Below are 24,451 nucleotides of genomic sequence, written 5' to 3' on the forward strand. Positions count from 1 at the left end.
CATGACAGAAATCTCGGAGGCCCAGTCCCAGGACCCTGCACCTCCTGACTGCCCAGCTAACCTCACTTACGTTCCTCTCACCCTTCGACCTCGTATCCTCGCCCAGGTACACTCCGCTCCCAGCTCAGGTCACCCAGGCATCGAAGGAACCCTTGACCTTCTCAATAACAAGTTTTGGTGGTCAACCATACGTCAGGACACCATTCAATTCATCCAGAATTGTACCACTTGCAATACCACCAAGGTACCACGCCGCTTACCAGCCGGCTTGCTTCAACCTCTACCCATTCCCCAACGTCCATGGTCTCATATAGCCATGGACTTCATCACAGACCTACCTCCCTCCAGGGGCTTCACCACCATTCTGACCATCATCGACCGCTTCTCCAAGGGATGTCGCTTCATTCCCCTCCAGAAACTCCCCTCGGCCATGGAAACTGCTGACCTCCTCTGCAACTGGGTATTCAGGATCTACGGTCTTCCGGAGGACATAGTCACCGATCGTGGCCCCCAATTCACCTCACGTCTCTGGGCCAGCTTCTGTCGACTCCTCAACATCAACGTGAGTCTCACCTCAGGCTACCACCCAGAATCCAACGGGCAGGCCGAACGCTTGAATCAGGAACTAATTCGCTTCCTCCGCTCATACTGTCACAACCATCAGGAGAACTGGAGCAACTATCTATTCTGGGCCGAATATGCCCAAAACTCCCTCCGCAAACCTGCCACCAACCTCACCCCCTTCCAATGCACCTTAGGACACCAACCTCCCTTGTTCCCCTGGACCGGAGAACCTTCTGAGCTTCCTGCCATCAATTCCTGGTTTCAGCAGAGCGAGGAAACATGGAATCAGGCTCATGTACATCTTCAAGGGGCCGTTCGTCGTACACAAATTCAAGCCAATAGGAGACGTCGTCCTAACCCGCCTTATGAGCCAGGCCAGTGGGTCTGGCTTTCCACCCGGGACATACGACTTCGTCTACCCAGCAAGAAACTCAGTCCCAGGTACGTGGGTCCATTCAAGATCATTAGACAAGTCACACCAGTTTCATTTCGTCTAGACTTACCTGCTCAATATCGTATCTCACCCACCTTTCATGTCTCTCTGTTAAAGCCCGCTGCCGCTCCGGAAGGAGTGGAGAACCTAGACGAGACCGCAGACCAGGGACCCCCTCCTATCATCGAGGGCGAGGAGGTGTATCGTGTGAACACCATCTTGGACTCCCGACGCCGGAGGGGTCAACTCCAATATCTGGTCGACTGGGAGGGCTACGGTCCCGAGGAAAGATCCTGGGTCTCCGCAGGAGACATTCTGGATCCATCACTTACCACCGACTTCCACAACAGCCACCCAGATCGACCAGCACCCCGCAGAAGAGGTAGACCCCGGCGTCGGCCGCCTCCTCGCTCCAGGAGTAGCTCGCAGGGAGGGGGCTCTGTCACCAACGCGGTCTCTGTGGCTCCCTCTGACCGCCGCCAGCGGGAAACCTCCCCGGAATATTAAACTACATTTCCCATGACCCCGTACCTGAGACTCACGCCTGTGTTTCCGGTTCACCGGTTCACTTCCCTTTGGCGGCCATTTATAGACTCGCTTCGCGGGGAGTTCCTCGCGAAGTTTTGCTAGTCTTACTACAATCCTAAGCGTTTATTCCATTGCATTGATTCTTGTTGCCGACTGGACTGTTATTTCTCCCTGTGATTGCTTGCTTGTTTCCCTCGACCTCTGCCTGGATTTGACTACGCTATTTGGATTATCTGCATTGCTCTGTTTACTGGTGATAGACCTTGCTTGTTTGACTACGCTAATAAAGTTGTTTGCACATGGATCCTCTGCCTCCGCCTCAGTCCATGGAGGGCTTACAAGTACGACATTTTCAGTTAATTTATGTTTTTAAACTTGCTCAACCTTTATGTTATTCGGAAATCAAAAATTAGATGGATTGCTATAACAGCATGTGCAACAATGACGAGCCATTCTACAGCGTGACGTTTCAGCACTTGACCAACGGATAGCGAGTCCTAAGTAGCACTAAAGCAGGGCTACGTGCAATTGTGTTAAGTGCATTTTTGGGAAACGCACGTGAAACAATAACGAACGTTCACAAAATGACTCGTAGAAAACACTCTTAAGTGCTAAGATCAATCGTTATCGGGAAACGCAGCCCAGATAGTTTGTCTTTATGAAGCCCTCTTATCCTCCACTCATTACCTGTATTAATTGCACCTGTTTGAACTCATTACAATAGGCAATAGGCAAACAGCTTGGTGAGAAGGCAACAACTGTTGGCGCAATTATTAGAAAATGGAAGAAATTCAAGATGACTGTCAATCTCCCTCGGACTGGAGCTCCATGCAAGATCTCGCCTCGTGGAGTATCAGTGATCCTGAGAAAAGTAAGGGATCAGCCTAGAACTACACAGGAGGACCTGGTCAATGGCCTGAAGATAGCTGGGACCACAGTCTCAACGGTTGCCATTAGAAACACACTACACTGGCATGGATTAAAGTCCTGCAGCGTGCGCAAGGTCCCCCTGCTCAAGCCAGCACATATCCAGGCCCATCTGAAGTTTGCCAAAACTGTAAGAAGCATTTCAAGATCCTGGAGTGTCTAGCCAGTCTCCTAACCTGAACCAAATAGAAAATCTATAGAGGAAGCTGAAACTCTGTGTTGCCCACAGTGTATCAAATACGTATTTGCCCCGCTGTATTATAGCTATATATTCATAGCTATTGATAGCTGCTGATATAGAGTATTAATGCCTTACATGCAGGCGCAGAACACACATGCTAGTTTGCAGTTGGCTGTAGTCTGTGGAGTGTGTTTAGTTGTTGGTCCAGACAAAGCAGAAAGCAAGTGGCTACACTGATGGCTTTTGTCACCACTAGTTCTTTGAAGTCATCTTGGTGTGTCCTGGCTTTAACACCCCCAGGTGAATAGTGAAAAGTGAAGTGCGTGCACACCTTCTTCTAGACGCTTGTGTACTATCATGCCACTCAACATACCTCTATGGGTGTGTGGATATGACTATTCAAACATTGTTGTGCTTGTTGGGTTGAGATGTTAGTGCAAAAACACCTTCTCAAGCGATAGGGGTCAAATGTCTGCACCCCACAGTTCAGGCCCTGCATCTCATGAGGCAGTGCAGCAGCTTTGATTGTGGGGATTACAGGTGGAGTAATCTACAGGTGGACTTTGGTAAGGAGTTTCCCCTTCTCAGACTTCTGCTGCCAATTCCAGTTCTAGCATGTGCTTTTATGCTGGACCCAGTGCTCTCTTGCTCAGCAACCTCTTCTGACATGACTGGCAGCATGTTGGTGGTCTTTAGAGCTAGTGAATAATGTAAAAAAGATCAGCAAGTCTGCTTCCTCTGACAGTCCCGTGTACGAGACGTTGTTTAAGCCGTGTCAGGTCACATAATATCTGGCAGGCAGGCCCTGCACAAAATGGGAGTCTTGCAGTCTGACCTGCTTAGAGATCTGGACCAGGGTGAGAGATTATCTGCTGAGGCTGTCACTCTCTGTGGCACCAAACAGACAGCCGCTGCCATCGTCCACTTGATGCCATAGAGAAACATCTATGTTTGAATTTTTTTAAGAGAAAAAGTAGAAAGAAAGAACCTTTCTCATTGATATACTAATCTTCACAGAGGCAAGGAGCCTTTAGAAGGTATATTCCTTGCAGGATCCAACTCCTTTTTCCTCCAAACCCTCTAACCCGTCATCAGGTTTGAGTTCCTGAGTTAGGAGGTGAGCATGTCTGCCCACTATCCCCTCCACGGAGTATACACTTCGCTTGGGGCAGCCATGGCCTAATGGTTAGAGAGTCGGACTTGTAACCCGAAGGTTTGGTCTGGTTGGGATTGTAGGTGGGGGAATGAATGTACAGCGCTCTCTCCACCCTCAATACCATGACTGAGTAAGGCACTGAACCCCCAACTGCTCCCCGGGTGCCACAGCAATAGCAATATGGCTGCGTGTTCACTACTGTGTGTGTGTGTGTGTGTGTGTGTGTGTGTGTGTGTGTGTATGTGTGTACCTGGTATTCATCACGTTGTGGGGACCAAATGTCCCCACAAGGATAGGAATACCAGTAGATTTTGACCTTGTGGGGACATTTCTCAGGTCCCCATGAGGAAACAGGCTTATAAATCATGCACAATGAGTTTTTTTGACGAAGTAAAAGTATGCACAATCTCCTGTGAGGGCTAGGTTTAGGTGTAGGGTAGGTGTAGGGCGATAGAAAGTACGGTTTGTACAGTATAAAAACCATTACGCCTATGGAATGTCCTCATAAAACATGTAAACCCAACATGTGTGTGTGTGTGTGTGTGTGTGTGTGCACTTGGATGGGTTAAATGCATAACACAAATTCCGAGTATGGGTCGCCACACGTCACATTCCTTCCTTTCCTTTCTTATACTTTGATATGCTTTTATTTTTAATACACGTGACTGGCAGAGGAAGATTTGCTGATCTTTTTAGTATTGTTCACTCCAAATATGCCTGTCAGCCAGGTCAGAAAAGCATGAGGGCACTGAATCCAGCATGAGAGCACATGTGATTGCTGGAGTTGGCAGCAGAGGTCTGAGAAGGGTAACCCCTTACCAAAGTCCTCCACCTGGGATCCCCACAATCAAAGCCACTGTGCTGCCTCATGGAATGCCTGAACTTGGAGGGGCCCACATACCTGCCAAGGAGTATACACTTCGCTATGAATGGGTAACTCTTTTCTAGAGGCAAATCGAAGGTCAGAGTGAGTTAACCCGTGTCCGACAGAGCAGAGGTGGACTGTATCACAGTGCCGATTCATTCTCTCATCTGTCACCCTTTCCAGCACATTAAGTCTAGAGGTGCAGACTGGTGAGGTTTTTACCTCACATGCTGCCTATGGTAGGAAGCTCCCTGGGAGCTTCTCAAGTAAGTATTGTTCTGCTTACTAGCAGGTAGTCCAACAGGGCAACATGTGTAGAGTCACTGTGTCAATTCTATCTCATCAGTTGCCTGGTCATACTTCTGGGACATAGCTGAGCTATGTTTGTTCTTTAGTACTCAACTCCAGGTCTAGGTTCATAGAGTCGGTTTAGTGCCTAGTTTACTATGTCTGTGTATGATCTTCAGAGATTGGTGGAGCAGGAATTTGGACTGCATAGCATAGTGCAGGGATCCTCAAATCTGGCCCAAAAGTTATACTTTCCTGCAGAGTTTAGCTCTAATACTCATACTCTATTTGTATGTCTCCCTCATCTAACGCACCTGATGCAACTTATCAGCTTATTAGACACTGCAAGACCTGAATTGGGTATGTCTGATAAGGAAGACTTACAAAATGTGCAGATAAGGGATTTCTCCAGGACAGGTTTGAAAACTACTGCTTGAGACAATAAAAATTGATGAGGTTTTATGTCAACACACTTTTTTAAGCACATGTGATGTCATAGGACTGCCATCTGTCAGTAGAATTTGGCACATTTCTACACATGCAATCATGATACCATAACGCAGCATCTCGTTCCCATCTCGGAGAACCAGGTTATATACATAACACTAAGATGTACAGTATAGAGCACCGATACCTAGAGTAGAGATCAACTATTCCAAGACTTCCCAGCTCAACCTTAGAATAGAAGAAAGCTATAGAGACTGAATGTACATTTCAGGAAATGACTGCTTCTCTTCTTAGACCATGAAACTAGATTAGATGAACTTCCTGATAAATTTTACAAGAACATTTGGACAATAATTGAAGCAAGTATTGCAAGAGTGTTTTCATTGGCACTGCTCTGTCTGGTCTTCAAGTGAGCATGCAGATCATGATATTTAGACAAAGATGTCATATTTGCACATACAGTACAGAGGTGTGAAAAAGTGTTGGCCCCCTTCCTGATTTTTTTTTTTTTTTGCATGTTTGTCACACTTTAATGTTTCAGATCATCAAACAAATTTAAATATTAATCAAAGATAACACAAGTAAACACAACATGCAGTTTTTGAATGAAGTTTTTTATTATGAAGGGAAAACAAAATCCAAACCCATATGGCCCTGTGTGAAAAAGTGTTTGCCCCCTAAACTTAATAACTGGTTGGGCCACCCTTAGCAGCAACAACTGCAATCAAGCGTTTGTGATAACTTGCAATAAGTCTGTTACAGCACTGTGCAGGAATTTTGGCCCATTTATCTAGGCAGAATTGTTGTAATTCAGTCACATTGGAGGGTTTTCGAGCATGAACCGCCTTTTTAAGGTCATGCCACAGCATCTCAATAGGATTCAGGTCAGGACTTTGACTAGGCCACTCCAAAGTCTTCATTTTGTTTTTCTTCAGCCATTCAGAGGTGGATTTGCTGGTGTGTTTTGGATTATTGTAATGCTGCAGAACCCAAGTTCGCTTCAGCTTGAGGTCACGAACAGATGGCCGGACATTGTCCTTCAGGATTTTTTGGTAGACAGCAGAATTCATGGTTCCATTTATCACAGCAAGTCTTCCAGGTCCAGAAGCAGCAAAACAGCCCCAGACCATCACACTACCACCACCATATTTTACTGTTGGTATGATGTTCTTTTTCTGAAATGCTGTGTTACTTTTACACCAGATGTAATGGGACACACACTTTCCAAAAAGTTCAACTTTTGTCTTGTCAGTATTTTCCCAAAAGTTTTCAGGATCATCAAGATGTGTTCTGGCAAAACTGAGACAAGCCTTTATGTTCTTTTTGCTCAGCAGTGGTTTTCGTCTTGGATCTCTGCCATGCAGGCCATTTTTGCCCAGTCTCTTTCTTATGGTGGAGTCATGAAAACTGACCTTAACTGAGGCAAGAGAGGCCGGCAGTTCTTTAGATGTTGTTGTGGGGTCTTTTGTGACCTCTTGGATGAGTCGTCGCTGCGCACTTGGGGTAATTTTGGTCGGCCGGCCACTCCTGGGAAGGTGGGCCAACACTTTTTCACACCACTGTATGTCTTACTCACACACCGTGAATATGGTGTATATATGCAATTATGCAGTTACTAAAAAAAAACTAAAAAGGATTAAGGACTTTTCACGTACCATGTCAAATTAGTATGAGATGTTTGCTTGTATGTATGGGTCAGTGCCATATTGAAAGGTGTCTTTGTTCAGATTTGACTTTGTTAAAAAGTCTTTGTTCAGATTTGTTGTTTTACAGATGGCTTCGTATTTACATTTGACATTATGATTTGTTATATAACAGTTTCACCACCTTGTTTCAAAGCTAATATGAGGTTCTTTTTCTCAAATACAGTGTTTGGTTTACGCTAGACATGACTAGTTATTGTGGTAAGACATCTAGATAGATCAAGATACATTATAGATTTATATATCCAGAGCACATTGTTCCAAAAGTGCTGTTTCTTATAGATGAAGAATTACATTTTAAAAGCAGAAAAAAACCATATAGTAAATATTTGACTTAATGTTTAAAAAATGCATCATTATGATCAATATAGTTAAGAGCAAAGTCTATTATTTGGAGGTTTAGTCTCCTTTAAGAGATCAGTGCTATGATTGGGTAATTTCTTTTCTGTCTGTCCACATCACTAACATATGGCAGTGTGCTGAAGATGAAGAAGTGTAATTATACATTTAAGTACTGAGTATTATTAATTAATTATATGTACTTACTATATGGTAAGGGTTAGGATTAGTGTTTGGCTCAGAGTTACTTGCATGTAATTAAACATAATTAATTGTTATTTTGTAAATATTATATGAAGTAAATGTAACATGTAACAAGAACACCTTAAAATAAAGTGTTACCGCACATTTTACTAAAAAAAAACCTAATATATTACAGAGAGTTAAACAATTTGGGTTGACCTGGGGAGATCACTTCTTCTTTTTTACAAGAGAAAACATGGTGAAATATGCTGTATACATGCTTACTTGTATAGTAATTTCAAATATCACAAGGACAGTTTGATTTCTCAATGCATGACGTTTTAAACTAGAACTGATTAATCACAAAGAATTTGAATCTGACACCACTCACCACCCTTGCCATTTTCTAAAAATAGTTGTTGTTCAGTCACCAAAATAATTCTGAATTCCTGGTCTGCACCTGTACAAACCAATATTTTAGTGTATTTAGATGCATCAAAGCAACTTTTGTAACAGTGGTGTGATTGTGTGAGCCCCAGTGCAAAAGCACTACCACCCCCACAGTTTACAAAAATAAATCTTTGTATGAACACTATAATTTTGTGTTTGCAGTCTTGTAGTTCAGTGTCTACGTTATCTCTTCTTAAATGATCTTTGAATCAATTTTACAAAATAGTACGGCTCACAACGGAATGTTTTGTTTAAATTAATTATACCATAAATTAAGTTTTTCATTAATCCCTGGCACTTTGTGTTCTGCATTGCAAGGCTGCGAAATATTTTTGTGTCAAGAACAGGCACACAATTTAAGTGATTATTTATAGAAAATCTTCCTCTCTGCTCTGCCTGTTCAGTTTACAATACACCCACAAATTTTCCATTCATGTGGAAATGCATCACACTTATAACCATATAAGGACAAAGGAAGAGTAAAACTATGCATAAACTCAATTGGCCCTTAATTGCCCTGAAATCTTGTTGTGCCAAATTTGAATATAGATAAATTACAATGAGAACTAACGGTAAATATATATGTAGGGTAGGAAAAATATGATACATATGGTACTTGAAGTTTTATGTAAAAGCAATAAGAATTGGTAAGGTAGGTGGAAAAGGTAACGCCTAGTAAAGCAGCTTTTCTTAGGGCTGCACAGTGCAAAGTAATCTAATTTATTTATTCATTTATTTTGAAATATTTTTAGATTATATGTGAAAATATTTCAATAGCAAAACAATGTAATAAAAAACGAATTGACAAAACAGAGAATGGCATTTTAAAATATTTTACAGGTATTACACTAAAGCAGCCTTCCTAATTATTTAGGAGGGTTTTGAAGTGGACCTTATGCCTATGTCAGTCGTTTTCAACCTCATTCTGCTCTTTGGGACTGCAAAAGATTGTCAGCAAAATTCTTTATATAGACTTGCTGTTTGTGTCCTTTCTCTCTCACACTTTCCATCTAGCAGATACTGTGCTGCTAGAACCTTGTAACACTGTATTCTGCAGTGCCTGTGTTTAGTGTATTATTATTAATTAGTAGTAATACAAAGTATGAAGTACAAGCAGCTGCACAAAATAAATTACACTGTAAGAATGTAAATATGTAGCACAAAAGCACAGTATTTCTTAAAAGTTACTTGCTTACTGCTATGTAGAGCCACATGGGCACTGTAAATTAAAAGGTTATGTGTAACTAGTTTTCCTATATTGTACACATTTACTCTGTCCACTGTTTCCTTTGTTAAAATTAACTTTTTATTTAATTTTTTGTGATACAATCCTTTGTCTCAGTCTTTCAACCTTTCTCTCTTGGCAGCTGTGTGCCTGGTGCTGGGCTGTTTGATTTTCCCAGATGGCTGGGATGCAGAGGTCATCCGGGATATGTGCGGAGAGGAGACAGGAAAGTACACACTGGGAAACTGTTCAGTGCGCTGGGCTTACATACTCGCCATCATCGGCATCCTAGATGCTCTCATCCTGTCCTTTCTTGCGTTTGTCCTCGGAAACCGCCAGAACGACTTTATGCACGACGAAATCAAGGCTGAAAATAAAGGTGAGAGGTGGCCTACGGATTTTTAATCAACTGAAAAAATGGTTATTGTTTGGTATGACAAAACTGTCACAGTTTTCATGTGGATTTTTGGGATAGCTCCACATTGGTGATTGATATGATGTGCAAGTAAGCTTGAGTGATTGGGGATATTTACACTTGGCCATCATAACAATTCAGTCATGAAAAAACAAGTTTAAGTGCCTTCCACGGCACATTCAAGTTGCATTGCAATCCATTCTTCAGGAGTTGGCTTAGGATGTATTTCAGATGCAACTCTTTCAAATGTAAAAGCATCTGCTTGTTCGTGCAACATATCCAAGCTTTACTCCTTCCAACTGGGAGTATGTCGGCATACGGAAGATTGGTAACCCTATAATCCACACATGAGTAAGCAATGACGGGTGAGACGGAAGTAGCAACCGCAAAACTCAAACATTAATTGCCATATGGACAGAAGAAAGTGTAATTATTACAATGAAAGTGAACTACTTTTTTGCTGCATTAGCGCAGGAATATATCTGTTTTGCAGACACACATTTATGTAGCCAAACATTAACAGAACAAGCTCAATTGGATGGCATTCCAAACTATCAAAAATACATGAAGTGGCCAGGTGTAAATACCACTCTGATGAGTGCATGCAGAAGTATACAGTATGTTCATAAATATTTAATATCTTAAATCAGACTTTTTGACAGCATTTCCGTATCCTGTGAATGCTTTTACGACAATAAAAAAGAGAGAATATCAGAAGAAAAAACACCCCCAATTCCTTTATAGCATTCCAAATCAACGGGGGAAGTTGTCATGGTTACATGTCAGATTCCAGCAAGATAATAGGATCTGCTGCTCTCTCCCCAGCAGCTTGGTACTCCACAGCTGTCATGGCACATACATGTTCTCCATCACCCTTGTTCTCTGCTAATTAATTTAGAAAGAAGGTACATAAGCGATGACGACAGAAAGAAGAAAAATGTGTGAGTTTGTGTGCGCAGCATCTGTGATATCTGGGACATAGGTTCTGCAAAATCAATACAAACCTTGTGGGAGGTTGCCAAACCTCCCCCACCTTTCGTGTGTTCTCTCTGCCTTATATCCACTCTACTGTACTCCACCATATTATTTGACCCCCCAAAATACCTTTCATTAAATCTCATTTATTAAAATTCATTCTTTGACACATTCCAATACAAGCATTCATTTTGTCTGCTGATAGAAAGACTATACCTTAGTGAACATAACATTAACTTCATGACAAGAGTATGCCCATGGTGCAGGACACAGAATTTCAACATTACCAAGTATAGCTAGTGTAAATGAGATTAACACTGTATGTACAATGGAAAATTACAAATATTAGCTTATAGATTTCAAATCAGGTAACTGTATGTCATTGGATGTATAGTATATACAGAAGTGTTTTTACAATGGAGAGCAGACCATAGATGTCTGATAGTGATGTGGACTCTGCACGTTAGAGCTGTGTCACTTGAATACCTATGGTTATCCACCACTGACCATTTGAGGATATTTCTTATAATGAGCTGTAAGGCATTTTTGTGTGAGTATGCTTGCTATATGGAGCCAGAATGTATGCAGTGGATTAATCTGAAATGTGCCACCGGCTTGGTGGAACTCCGTCCTATATCGTCTTGGCTCAATTTAACCATTGTACAGTGCATGCAGAAAGTATTTACAGCACTTCACTTTTTCCCACATTTTCTTATGTTACAGCCTTATTCCAAAATGGATTAAATTCATTATTTTCCTTAAAATTCTACAAACAATACCCTATAATGACAATGTCAAAAAAAAAAAATCACATGTACATAAGTATTCACAGCCTTTGCTCAATACTTTTTTGAAGCACCTTTGGCACTAATTACAGCCTTAAGTTATTTTGAGTATGATGCTACAGGATACATTTTTGGGCAGTTTCTTCCATTCTTCTTTGCAGTACCTTTCAAGCTCCATCAGGTTGGATGGGGAGCATTGGTGCACAGCCATTTTTAGTTCTCTCCAGAGATGTTCAGTCGGATTCAAGTCTGGGCTCTGGCTGGGCCACTCAAGGACATTCACAGAGTTGTTCTGTAGCCACTCCTTTGTTATCTTGGCTGTGTGCTTAGGGTCCTGTTGAAAGATGAACCGTTGCCCCAGTCTGAGGTCCAGAGCACTCTGGAGCAGGTTTTCATCAAGGATGTTCTGCATTCATCTTTCCCTCAATCATGACTAGTCTCCCAGTTCCTGCCGCTGAAACATTCCCACAGCATGATGCTGCCACCACCATGCTTCATTGTAGGGATGGTATTGGCCAGGTAATGAGCAGTGCCTGGTTTCCTCCAGACATGACGCGTGGCATTCAGGTGCCTTTTGGCAAACTCCAGGCGGGCTATAATGTGCCTTTTACTGAGGAGTGGCTTTCGTCTGGTCACTCTATGATACAGGCCTGATTGGTGGAGTGCTGCAGAGATGATTGTTCTTCTGGAAGGTTGTCCTCTCTCCACAGAGAAACGCTGGAGCTCTTTCAGAGTGACCATCAGGTTCTTGGTCACCTTCCTGACTAAGGCCCTTCTCCCCCGATTGCTCAGTTTGCGCCAGGTGGCCCACTCTAGGAAGAGTCCTGGTGAGTCCTTCCAAACTTTTTCCATTTACGGATGATGGAGGCCACTGTGCTCATTGGGACCTTCAATGCTGCAGATAATTTTCTGTACCCTTCCCCAGATCTATGCCTCGAGACAATCCTGTCTCGGAGGTCTACAGAATTCCTTGGACTTCATGGCTTGGTTTCTGAACTCAATTTTGAGAGTCGTGGCAAAGGCTGTAAATACTTATGTACATGTCATTTTTGCTTTTTTTATTTTTAATAAATTTGCAAAGATTTTTATAGAATTTGGAGTAAAATAATGAATTTAATCCATTTTGGAATAAGACTGTGACAACAAAATGTGAAAAAAGTGAAACACTATGAATATTTTCCAGAAGCACTGTAGGTCTACTTTGTAGGGCTCAGTAAAACATTCCTTGAAGAAATCTGTATAGTTGGTTTACTAAAAGTTAGAGCAGGGGTTCTAAACTCTGGTCCTCAATGTCCACTTTCCTGCAGTTTAACTAATCAATCACACCTGCAGAAGCTAATTTGTCAAGGTTAGAGCTAGACTCAAGGGCCAGAGTTGAGAACGCCTGGGATATGGTATGCTCTGTTGGGTACACAAATTAACAATTTTCTTTGCTCGTTTTACTGTATTCATCAGCTGCAAAAAGAATCTTTCTAAAAGTGATTCCAAATATATTATTACTCTGTGTTATTATAATGTGGTCTGAAACTCCCTGTTCTCATGAATGGTTGTACCGTATATTGTTTGCACACTTGTGTGAACGGGCCTTTAAAAATGTAATCTTTGGTTAAAAATCCAAACACAGAACAAAACCACCAGCACTTGCATACAACTAACCAATATAACATCAAGACAACACAAAGGACAGTGACAGATATTTGGACTACACATGATCATGAATAAACCGTTTGGTTGCTGGGACAGTTATCATGATAAGAATGAGGAGCAGGACAGCATCATCAGAAACACAGAACCTAGTCCTAGACAAAAAGCAATGGCTACCTATAGATTTCCATTGTCTTTGCACTCTTCTTTTGACAGCTTTGGGGGAAAATCCAGTGCTAAAACTGGTAAATAATATAAACTCTTCACACAACACACACCTTACTAAACAATCACTTCTATTCTGTCTTCACAGATTTGGCAGTATCCAGGGTAAGTCGTTCTGCTGCTGTGACTTTGTGCTTGTGTGGTCGTGTAAAGCTGTTGTGGTACAAACATTAGTCTTGTAGTATCTCCCTGACTTTCTGTTGTACTTTCTGTTGTCATGGTTAGCAATTAGCTTACTTTATAAAATCCCCATTTTTGCAGACATACTACTTTTTATGAATGTTATTAATGGGTAGACATTAAAAACACAAAGCATAACAAGACATTTATTATTCAAAGCAGGACTTCAAAGACTGCATGACAAAGTGCATGTGTTAAAAGCTATGTTGGCAAGCATGGAAGCAAATATCTGTCCTGCTATTTGTACTACATGAATATAGTGCCTTTTGAGCCTACATTGTACAAGACAATTTATATTACAAAACAATGTAAACTGGACCCTGATAAAATAACTAAGCAAATGTTTTTCCATGCTAATCAAAGTTGGATGTTTCTATACAATAAATATAGAAGAGGCATTAAAAAAATTCTATGTGCAGTCTTAACAACTCTACTTTTGGCATATTTGGTACATTGGTATTTGATTGGTATTTTATGTAACAGTGTTATCAGAATATTATTAACAGCAGTTTTCCTCCACAGCAACCTCTACGTGTAGGGTCTTCTCTTCGAGTGGATGGAGTAAGCTTAACTTCAGTACAGTTTTAACTTCACTGTTTCTTATCAATTGATCCACTCCCTTGTATGCATGCAATCATAGCATGTAGCTCTAATCTGATATTACAAGGAGCTACACACTTGGAATATTTTCTGAAATAATGGTGTTTAACATTCCCTTGTTGTGTCTTTTTGTGTGTAATTTCTTTGGCAGTGGCGTAACTATTTCAGTTCAGGTAGAGTAGTCATAGTTGGGCCACAACAACCAGGCCCTTTCGCATCGTTTTGTACTCTATTAGAAGAATCTAGAAAAGATTCCGATCAGTGGTGTAGTCCTAAAAGATCACACAGTCTCTTAAAGTCAACACTCAATACTAGGGGTGTAAAGATTCATATAACCTATAATTAAAATGCTAGATGTGAAAACAAACAAACCAAAAAAACGTGCAATAATATGCAGTTTAATTTTACTTTAAATTAAAAATACAAAGTGTTTGGTACTTAAAAGAATGCCCATGTACACGCTCCAGTCCACTTCTGTACAAAAAATTTAAGTAGTGACAACAGCATTTACACAAAATTTGCATAGTGTGTACAAAGCTAAATTGAACTAGTTTTTCAGTTGTTTCTCTTCTTCAACTATAGTCTACTGAATTTGATGAATTCTGTTCAATTTGGTTTGTCTGAATTACTGGTGGTGTTTTGGTCATTTTGACCGGGAGAGTATTTTGTTTTTTAAGAAAATGCTACTTAATGTTACTGCATTGGCTTAAAACTTACTGGCTTTGCTCACATAGGGTAGAACACCTTACCAAATTGTTTTGGATAATTTTTGCATTTTGTGAGGGATTTTTTCCACACCTTGTTACACTTGTGTTCCCGGGTCAAAAAATGTCAGCCTTAATGATCTGGACTTATCCACCTCAGTTTATTATTTGTGGGTAATTTGTTAATGTTAAAATATGAAAACAAATTGCCCTGTTTATCACACTAGTGTGCTTTAATGTTTAAGCAGATTTTGATTTTGGTTAATTACTGCCAAACACAAAACAACCTAGTTGTTCTTAAAAGAGCTGCACGGTGCATACAAATTTCACTGAACATATATGTTTTGACCCAAGTCTATTTCTCTCCACCATAGTTTTACTATACCTTTTATAAAGCATACATATCTGCTAGGTTGGTAGTAGCTGCTAATTACATATGGAAGTGATTTAAAAAATATAGAACAAGACATGCTTGATATTACAATAAGTGCAAGAGTGTGCAATTTTATATGAATTTTTTTGTAGGGAAATGTCACCATAAGTGTTCTTCCCTAGACCAGGGAGCAGATCGTACAAAAACGTATAAATTAGATGACAATACATTCACACGAATTTGGTACCAGTTCAAGAATTTCTGAAAAGTATGCCCTAGAGAATGGAAAGCAATGGGTTCATTTGGACAATATAATAGACTAATACTAAATATTAATTTAATAATTACTCTAAGATGGACAATGTCATGTTTACATATATTATCGTGTCCTGATAAACCATTACACCCCTAGAAACAGTACAATATAAAATGATAGTTAAGTGTGTACTTCTGAAGCAGCAAAATAAATGGGTATATCAAAGGTATAAGCAAAGCTTGATCATTAGAAGTCATTATCTACAAACTGCCCTGGAAAAAAGTAAGCATATGGCCCCAATTACACCACTGGTCTTGATATAATGTAACATAATGTAACATATGCATCAGAGCATCTGTTTTACTTTGTGTATCCTATCTATGAGGGCTACTTTCAATTTTAGATTATGCATATGCATATGGAAATGCAAATAGGGTCAACAAAGTTCTTGATTTTACTCCTTTACTCTTTCTAATTCTAAACTGTACAATATGAACATTAGTTTATTAGGAATTCCACCTCTAAAACATACTTTAATATTTAAAAAATCCTAATTAAACAATTAGAATTGTGATTTTATAATTATTTATCCCACATTTGAGTTTAAACTGCAAACCTTTAAGAGTTAATAAATAGTGGTGGGAATCCCATAAAATGTTTTTGAACTAACGCCTACACAGTCCTAGTTACGCCACTGAGTCCTACAGTCCTTTCCCAGTTAAAGCACAGCCTCATACTTCCAGCCTAAGGAGTTTTTGTAAACTCATTTTCCTAACTTTTGTTACAAAGTTAAGATGATGTGGCCCCAAGTCACAATAAAAGCATCTTAAGAGAAGTTTCTAAGTAAGAACATTGATAAGAAACTGATCCGACAGTGAGTGACATTTTTAGTTTAAGAAATGTTACCTCTGGTAATACTAGTTATACTAAATTTAAAAAGAGCAGTATAATTGGGGTGCAAGTTTAACACATTGCCACAGAGTTAAAAGTGTCATATGCAGATTATTAGTGGTTGTATTAATTATTGTTTGTGTAATCCATCTTTACATTACTGTAAATTGCATTCACTCCCAGAACCCACAATCATTTATTATGACTCATGTGTGTAATTTCATTTTTGTTAAATTGGCTGATGCTTCAACATGAGTCATCAGAAAGTGCCATTATTAAAACAGCAAAAAAGACAGTGAACTTTCATAGAGGCCCAGTCCAATAAATATCTGTGTATGTTTGTGGGATACTTTCATGTAGTCATAAAATATTTGTCATTTACTTAAAAATAACAACAACAACTTGACAATACTTTCAAGTATACGATCTTTGAGTATACATACACTAAAATCCATGCCAGCATTTAGATTTAGAAAAATGGTCTTTAACGTGGAAAAAAGTGCTTAATGTCACATCAGAATCTAAGCAGGCATACACACATTTTGGTGTCCGAAATTTAAGCAATTTTTTGCTGCTCGCGATTAGTACGTTGACTGGTACTCTAGTATATGTTAATGACATTAATTTGGTGGCATTTACAAGGCAGAGAGCTGGCTCTCCTGGTGTGTTTTCTGTTTCACAGTGAAAAACAAAGTCTTATAGGTTATTGGTGATGTTCTTTCTTAGTACTTGCATTTTTGTGGCTGCCAAGTTTCAGCTCTCATTGGTTATCGTGGGTATTACATCAGAGGCAACCCGATATTTGATATTTACGATTTGAGTTTGGGATGTTCTGTCTCGACCGGGGGCAGTTAAATAATCCTAATGACACCACACAATAGAGGATTTTTTTTTTTTTTTTAAAGCCTTGAATCGGACCACACACCCTGAGCTCTGCTCTGATTGGCTGTCTCACAGAGCGGCTTGCTCTAACACAGCTGTAAGGAAACACATGGAGGAAATATATATTTAATTACGGCCGCTTTATTTAACTCTAGCCATTTTTAATATGTGGTTTGTTGAATCTGCCATTTTGAATCCGCGACATTTTACTCTACTGTGATCTCATGTGCTCTGTGTAACATTATACTGCAGCGAAGTAGTATAACGTAAGAAGGACTTACCACACAAGTATTGATGCTTTAGTGATGCTCAGGATCTGTAAACTCATCTCTCTGTTTATGTGGTAAGTAAAATCTTATGTACAGGCTACCGCTACCATTAAGCTAACCATGTCCCTTCAGTGGCTCGCCTTATTTTACTGATGTACTGACGTTACTGATGATTCGGCTATGCAAATGTTGGGGGCGTAACTATTAACGATCAGGACTATTGCATAATAGTCGGTGTTATGTTTGAATTGACCTATTTTTTGGTGGTCTTTTGCAAACACCAGAATTATATATAAGAAGGAGGAAATGGTGGTATTTGAGACTCATGGTATGTCATGCCCATGTACTGAGATATTATTATTCAACTATGCCAAGCTTAACACAGTTTTCCATTCTATGGCACCTTTAAAATTGACCTTAAAATCTTCCAGTATGTGTCCAGTCTAAGTATAATGGTCGGGGTGGGTGGAGGATTTTTGTGTCACATGCATTTGTTTTTTTACATGGACTTTCAGCCTTGTAGGCCATTTGTCATCTGTGAAATCACCCATATCTGTCTTGTTTCACCTGTCTTAGCATTCCCATTCGGTTACCAATGAGGATTTTTTTTTTCTTTCGGGCGAGTTCACATTTGTTTGCCTGCATTGCTGCTTAGCAGATACCGATTGCTAGCTCTGTTTATCTGCCAGTGTCTTTTTGTTTGCCTTTTTCTAGATAATATTTCATTAAAGCCTGTGAACAGACCATCTGCTGGTGATTCCTCATTCAAACAATGCATTAAAATCTAGCCAGTATGGAATCATCTTAAGGTGATCAACTGTGGTTCAGCAAGATGTATTTTTGGGTAAACAAGTCTCAGATTGATGCAGCCTTCCCAAATCCAGCCAAATAAGCTTGATCAGGGTAACCTTGCTGTAAGCCCTGTCTTCTTTGGTCTCGTCAGATCTTGAACCCCCCACATATGCTGGTTATCCTAACAGCTGTCGCTGCTTCTTCTCCCGGTTTTGCATCTCCTAGCCTTCCAACTTTACATCCAACAAGGCAAAGATCACTAACATCATTATGCAGCTTACTGAAACTGGGGAGTAGCTGTGTGGGAAACCTGCTCCTCTTGCTGTCATTTTTTTTTTTTTTTTTTTTTTTTTGCTGAATTCTGCAGGGAGATGAAGAAGTATTATCTTTCAGTCTATGGCAGGGAAGCACATCTACTTTTTCACCTTCACCAGGGCAGTTGAATATAGGACTATACCATATTGAACTTGAGTCTGCATAGACTGTTGTTGGAAATAAAGGATGAGATCCAACATCGTAATTGAGTTTGTGTTGTGGCAGGCTTAGTCATTATTCAGCAGCATGTCCAGTAAAAGCTGAAGCTTGTCAGTAGCTACGGTTGTATTGATGTGTGCACAACTGCTTTCTAACTCCCACATTCTCTGCACTTGCAGCTACACTGCATTGGAGTGCCTGAAGTCCCTAGCTGTTTTTTTTTTTTTTTTTTTTTTTTTCAACTTTGGGGCTAATGAGAACTTTCTTTACACAGCACTGGCAGATATGTTTGGGCTACCTGTGACTGAGTTAAGCTATCCTCTGAGTGCCAGAGGCCTCAACGGTCAGTGTCTGGCTTAAATCTCCTAAGCCAAAGGTTTTCAAGAAAGAGTATTCCCTGGAGTGGTTTTTAAATCAGGCCTAAAGGCCCCTAGCATTGCACATTTTGTATGTCTCCTTCGTCTAACAAACCTGACTCAACTCATCAGCTCATTAGTAGAGACTGTAAGATCTGAATTGGGTGTCTAATAAGGAAAGAATACAAAATGTGTAGTGCTGAGGGGCCTCCAGGACTGGTTTAAAAAAACTATCCTGGGCAATGACTCCAGGGAATGCTCTCCTTTCCAATAACCACTGAAAGGAAATTTCTTTTAGTTTTATTCATCTTCAGTTCTTGCACGTCTTTGCCTCATGTGCTGCTTTTCCACCAAGGCAGTTCGAGTGCTGGTTCAGACCCAGAGCCTAGTTTCAAATCAGTTCTTTGTCTATCGACATACAAAGCACCTGCTCAGAATCAGGAAAAGTGGTTTTCCTGCTGAAAAAAACAGCTAAAACCTGCCTAGGCTGGTTGGCTGGTTTTAGCTGGTCAGCAGGCTGGTTTTAGAGGGGTTTTGGCCACTTTTTCACTAAAACCAGCTACAGCTGTTTTTCCATCAGGGTTGTAAGTAGCACCAAAACATTACTGGTCTAGAAGTAAGAACCGCTTGTGTCAGGGGCTGGGGATGGGCTTACGGTGACCAACAAGACCAGCAGAAACTTTTGACCAATCTTTTTTCGAAATTGCAGTGTAAACACGAACACATTGGATTGGTTGTGTTTGGATGCCAATGTAGGTTTGCAAAGCCATTGTTGATATTAGACTTTTTCGTCAGTGCTGCGTGGTTTTTCCATTCTTACTGCATAGGTCTGATTGCTATCCCCTTCTGGCTGTCATTCAGCCCAAGGATTTGGTTTATCCTTGCTTTTTGTATCACATCAAGATCCAAGCTTTAGAGAGCTCTCCAGTTCTCCTCTTTTGTACATTTTATTTGCCTTAATCTGTATGTTATAATTTTTCATTAAAGACCCACTACATCCCATATACAAATTCTCACCCCAGGATGGTATCCTAGTAATGCCATTGTCTGTTATATGCAAATATATCTTGTTTCTTAAATTTAAGGCAGAAATTTGTTTGACTTGGTGTTGTCTATTCTTTAACTCTCTCTATTTAAGATCAAAGCTTGGCCTTTCTTATCTGAATGTTCTGCAAGCTAAAAATGATAGCCAAAGTGGTCAAGATCAGTGATTTTTGGGAATCACTTAATGACTTTATTGTCTAGTTTAATATTATTATGTGGGTCAAATATCCCAGCTGTACACACCACATTATTGTTTACCCCCATCATTACCAAGCAAAGTTTTTAGTTGAACTTTTGGCGAAATAGAACTAGATAGATAGATTTTGTAATATTGTTTTAAACAATATTGTTTGAAGACTGGGGAAAACATGACTCTACACACACTATTTTCTACACCTGAAATATGTACCCTATGTACAAATAACTGCAGTTCCTTGATAAAATGTTTACTGTGTGGCAACAAAATTGATTTTCTCCAGTATAGATGAGGCATATAATAAAATAAGAAAACTGGTAATTTCATTAAATAAGGTTTAATAGTATTGACTTTTAAATAGTATTGACTTTTTAACCAACACAACTAACATTTTAACCTTAACCTAAACGTAATTTAAAAAACAAAATTAATCCTCAGAAAGGACCACAGAAATTTCCAATGCATTTAAGCCACTTACAATGCATTCAAGGTTAATTCTATCATTGTTCGTGTTCCCTGGGAGTCATTGATAGTGACATGCTCTACCATTAGAGCTCTAAAATATAGTCTACAACAAAATATTTTCTCCTCAGGCAGCTCATTTTTATTCAACAAATGCATTATTCAAATGGTTATGAGGCTGTAAGGCAGATTTGTGGGATGAACACTGTAAGCTGCTACTTAGTGAAATCTCTCCCTCTAATCTTCATTTGTCTCAATGGAAGTAGAAGTCATATTGCTTTTAGTGGCCACTAGTGGTCAGTTTAGCTAGAGCCTGCAATCAATTCTACCTGCAGTAACATTTTTGTTTTGCAAAAAATGTATGTAGGATAAAATATTTCTTATGAGACCACGTAGGACTCTTTAGTAGCTCTTAAATAGTATAGACTGTAATTTTACTACATTCTCAGACACATTATATGTTTATAGGCTAAAGATGCATTGTTTAAAACAGTTTAGTCTCTTTTTGGTTGGTTTTCACATGTTCTTCATATAGGGGCCAAAGTGGGTTAGGAGGTAGGAGGATGTGTTATTTGTCTGAATGAAACCTTTCCCTTCCTTTGTCAATCCATGCTGATCCAGGCTTTGCTATACTACTCCTGCCATCACTTCCCTGATTCCTCCTTTGCTTGAATGTCCCCAGACAACTAAACAACTCAAACTTAATATGGCGAAAAACTAAATTGAATATTGATTACTGAATGTAATAATGACCGATTGCTGCTTATTACTTTTGCTGTAGTAATTCCAGAGGTTTGAATTATGTTGGGTTGTGATGTTTACCAAAGTAATGTTTATTTATTTATGTATACATGTAAGTAACTAGCTTTATTTTTTTCTTATGGAGCTTTAAAGGGATAAAGCATAAGTTCGCCCAAAATTAATTTGATGAATTCTGTTAATAGTTCACCCAAAAATGACAAGTCATCATTTACTTACCCTCATATAATTTCAAACCTGTATGACTTTCTTTCTTCTGTGGGACACAAAAGAAGATATTTTGAAGAATGTTGGTCACCAAACCACTTCGTGACCATGGACTTTGTGAGAAAGAAACACTGAGACATTTCTCAAATCTTTTCTTATGTTCCATGGAAGAAAAAAAATCATACAGTCTTGGAAAGACATCAGGTTAAGTAAATGAAATCATTTTTACTTTTGGTGAACTATTCCTTCAAATCATCCTGAATTCTGATTAAGGTCTGCACTGCTCTTTGTATAATTTTCTCTTTTTTCTCCCTCTTTATTGTCTATTTTAGATTGAGATCCGGGATACGAAGGACCCTCGATTCGGTGTCCAGCGATTTCCATGAGGAGACAGCATCCTCCCTCCTTTATCTTCTCCTCCATCCCTCTCTCCTTGTCCTCAGGCCTGTGTCTCTAAACTCAGTCAGGATGCTGCTAGTTCAGCTCTTTGTAATATAGAAAAAGACTGGAGTACACTTCAAGAAGAGAACATATTCAACATACACCTATTTAAAAACCCTGAGAATTTAAAACCAATAAAAAGAAGAAAAGATCAGCTTTACATAAACCAACAACTCTGGGAAAGTAACAAGTTACACATATTACTACTGTTATTTAATAATGCTTTGATGACAATTATGATGATAGTCATGATTATGCTTGCAACAGCGATATTATGTTCAGACTTTCATATTTTATCTAAAATGGGGAACATATTTCTAGCTTTAAGAAAATATAATGAATCAATGCATATGTACAAGAGATTGGGTGCTACTCTGGACACGCAGATGAAAAGGAAAAACATCAAGCCAAAAATTTAAATAAAACAAAAAAAGAAGAAAAAAAAGAAACATTTTGTACAGCACAAGATGTAATTTTGAAGACCATCTTTTTCTGACAAATTTTGAATTCCCCTCTTTGTACATGTGGTCAGCAATCAGAGTTAATTGATGAATTAAATAGTTAATTTGTAAATTCTATATTTATATGGATACAGGGTACAGCCATTAAGCATTTATTCACCCACATCATATTCCTTCTACAAACTGGAGTGGATTTATCAAATTTGTTATTTTATCTCAGTTCACCTGAAGGTACCAATAATCATTCTATGACTGTGCAGCAGAAAAGACTAACAACATTTAAATACAACACTATCCCACAAACATTTAATTTGGCATGCAAATCTCTTCTTACATTTCTTTTTTACAGACACATCCTCTCTTGGTATTTCCTTTTTCATTGAACCTTTTAGAGAGAGTGAGATGCTGTTACATTAATTTCATAATTGGTCATTTCTCCAGCTTTTTGTGGTCATCAGACCAGGGTGAAATTTTGTTTTGTTGTTTTCATTAATCATGTCTTGAGGAAAAGCCCTGCATGCTGCATTTTACTCAGGCCCAACATCTTATCTGCCATTTCCCACATTAGAGCACAGTGGTACAGCACAAAGTTTACCGTGACACATCTAGGTGACTACTGAGACTTGGTACACAGTCATGAAAATGACTACCTCTGTGTTTCCATGTTTCCAGGCAAGATGTGTAGCACAATTACTCACACAATTTCTAAGCATAAACTCACCATACATTCAATGGACTGATGTGAATTCATATGCAAAATGCAACAACCGATTCTCATAATGACATCAACAGTACCAGTTCCATATTAATGTTTTGTTATAAATTTCTTAAATATCTGCACCACTGTGCACCATTCAAACGAAATCTGAACTTGTGTGCAAAATCAATATTGGTCAAAGGTATTACTCTGTTCCAATTGTGTTTTTACCAACATCTCCCTCCTCTTTGTGTTATACAATCTTGTAATGGCATGATTTCGCCGAAGTGGCAGGAACTAACACAGACCTGCCAGGTGTACTGGACAACACCAGTTAGGATCATCCCAAGAGGAAAGCCCTATTGGGGGTAGGTCTAGCCCCTTGTCTACAGCCTCTTGAATGGCGGATTTCGGAGATGACATGAGAAGGACTCAGAGCTGAAAATAAAATGTGACGTACTCCATGGTGCTTAAACCCTCCTCACCCTTAGATAAAGACTGCTTTGCTGCTCCCCATCTACCTCAGCCTTGAACCCCTCCTACTCTATTTTCTTGATATGCTCCACTGGGAGACAAGCTAGAGATGAATGCTGAGATCAGACGGAGAGTGGGGGTATGAGGAGCAGGAAGAATAGACTGCATTGGACTTTGAGACTAATGGGTTTCTATTTCATAATCTTAAAATACAGCTTCTCCATAAACTCCCTGCATCCCATCATTCACCTACACTACTGTTAACAGGTTAGGAAACACTAAGACATTTTTTGTTTGTTTGTTTTAAGTTACTCACCTAGGATGCATGAAATTGATCAGAAATGAGTGTAAAGACATTTACAATGTTACAAATGCTGTATTATATACAGCTGTGTTATAAATGCGGCATTATTCAAACTCTGTTCATCAAAGGGATGTGCAGCATGTATTCAAGTAACTTATTAAGACATTCAGCTGAACTTTCTGCAGAACTTCCCATAAGTGTTTTGGCTTGTAGGGCACTTTCCATGAACAATCCATTCTTTATGTTCTCTTGATGATTTACGCACTTTCTTTCTTTTCACTTTTGAAACTCAACAA

General features: G+C 39.5%; 1 protein-coding gene across 3 annotated transcripts in view; it reads left to right on the forward strand.

Annotated features, from left to right (window-relative positions):
- The window catches only part of lhfpl4a (LHFPL tetraspan subfamily member 4a), a 47,911-nt gene extending 25,116 nt beyond the window's left edge, over positions 1 to 22,795 (forward strand). The window contains exons 2-5 of one of the 3 annotated variants that reach the window (XM_073852387.1): positions 9,432 to 9,668; positions 13,422 to 13,438; positions 14,036 to 14,074; positions 22,111 to 22,795. In XM_073852387.1, the coding sequence (XP_073708488.1) occupies positions 9,432 to 9,668; positions 13,422 to 13,438; positions 14,036 to 14,074; positions 22,111 to 22,164 (347 nt within the window). In that variant the 3' untranslated portion in view covers positions 22,165 to 22,795. The remainder of the gene's footprint in view (positions 1 to 9,431; positions 9,669 to 13,421; positions 13,439 to 14,035; positions 14,075 to 22,110) is intronic. The other 2 variants (XM_073852388.1, XM_073852389.1) reach the window with 2 other exon arrangements.
- Positions 22,796 to 24,451: the final 1,656 nt, after the last annotated feature.

Source organism: Garra rufa, chromosome 12, assembly GCF_049309525.1.
Source record: "Garra rufa chromosome 12, GarRuf1.0, whole genome shotgun sequence".
NCBI classification, from domain to species: Eukaryota; Metazoa; Chordata; class Actinopteri; order Cypriniformes; family Cyprinidae; genus Garra; species Garra rufa.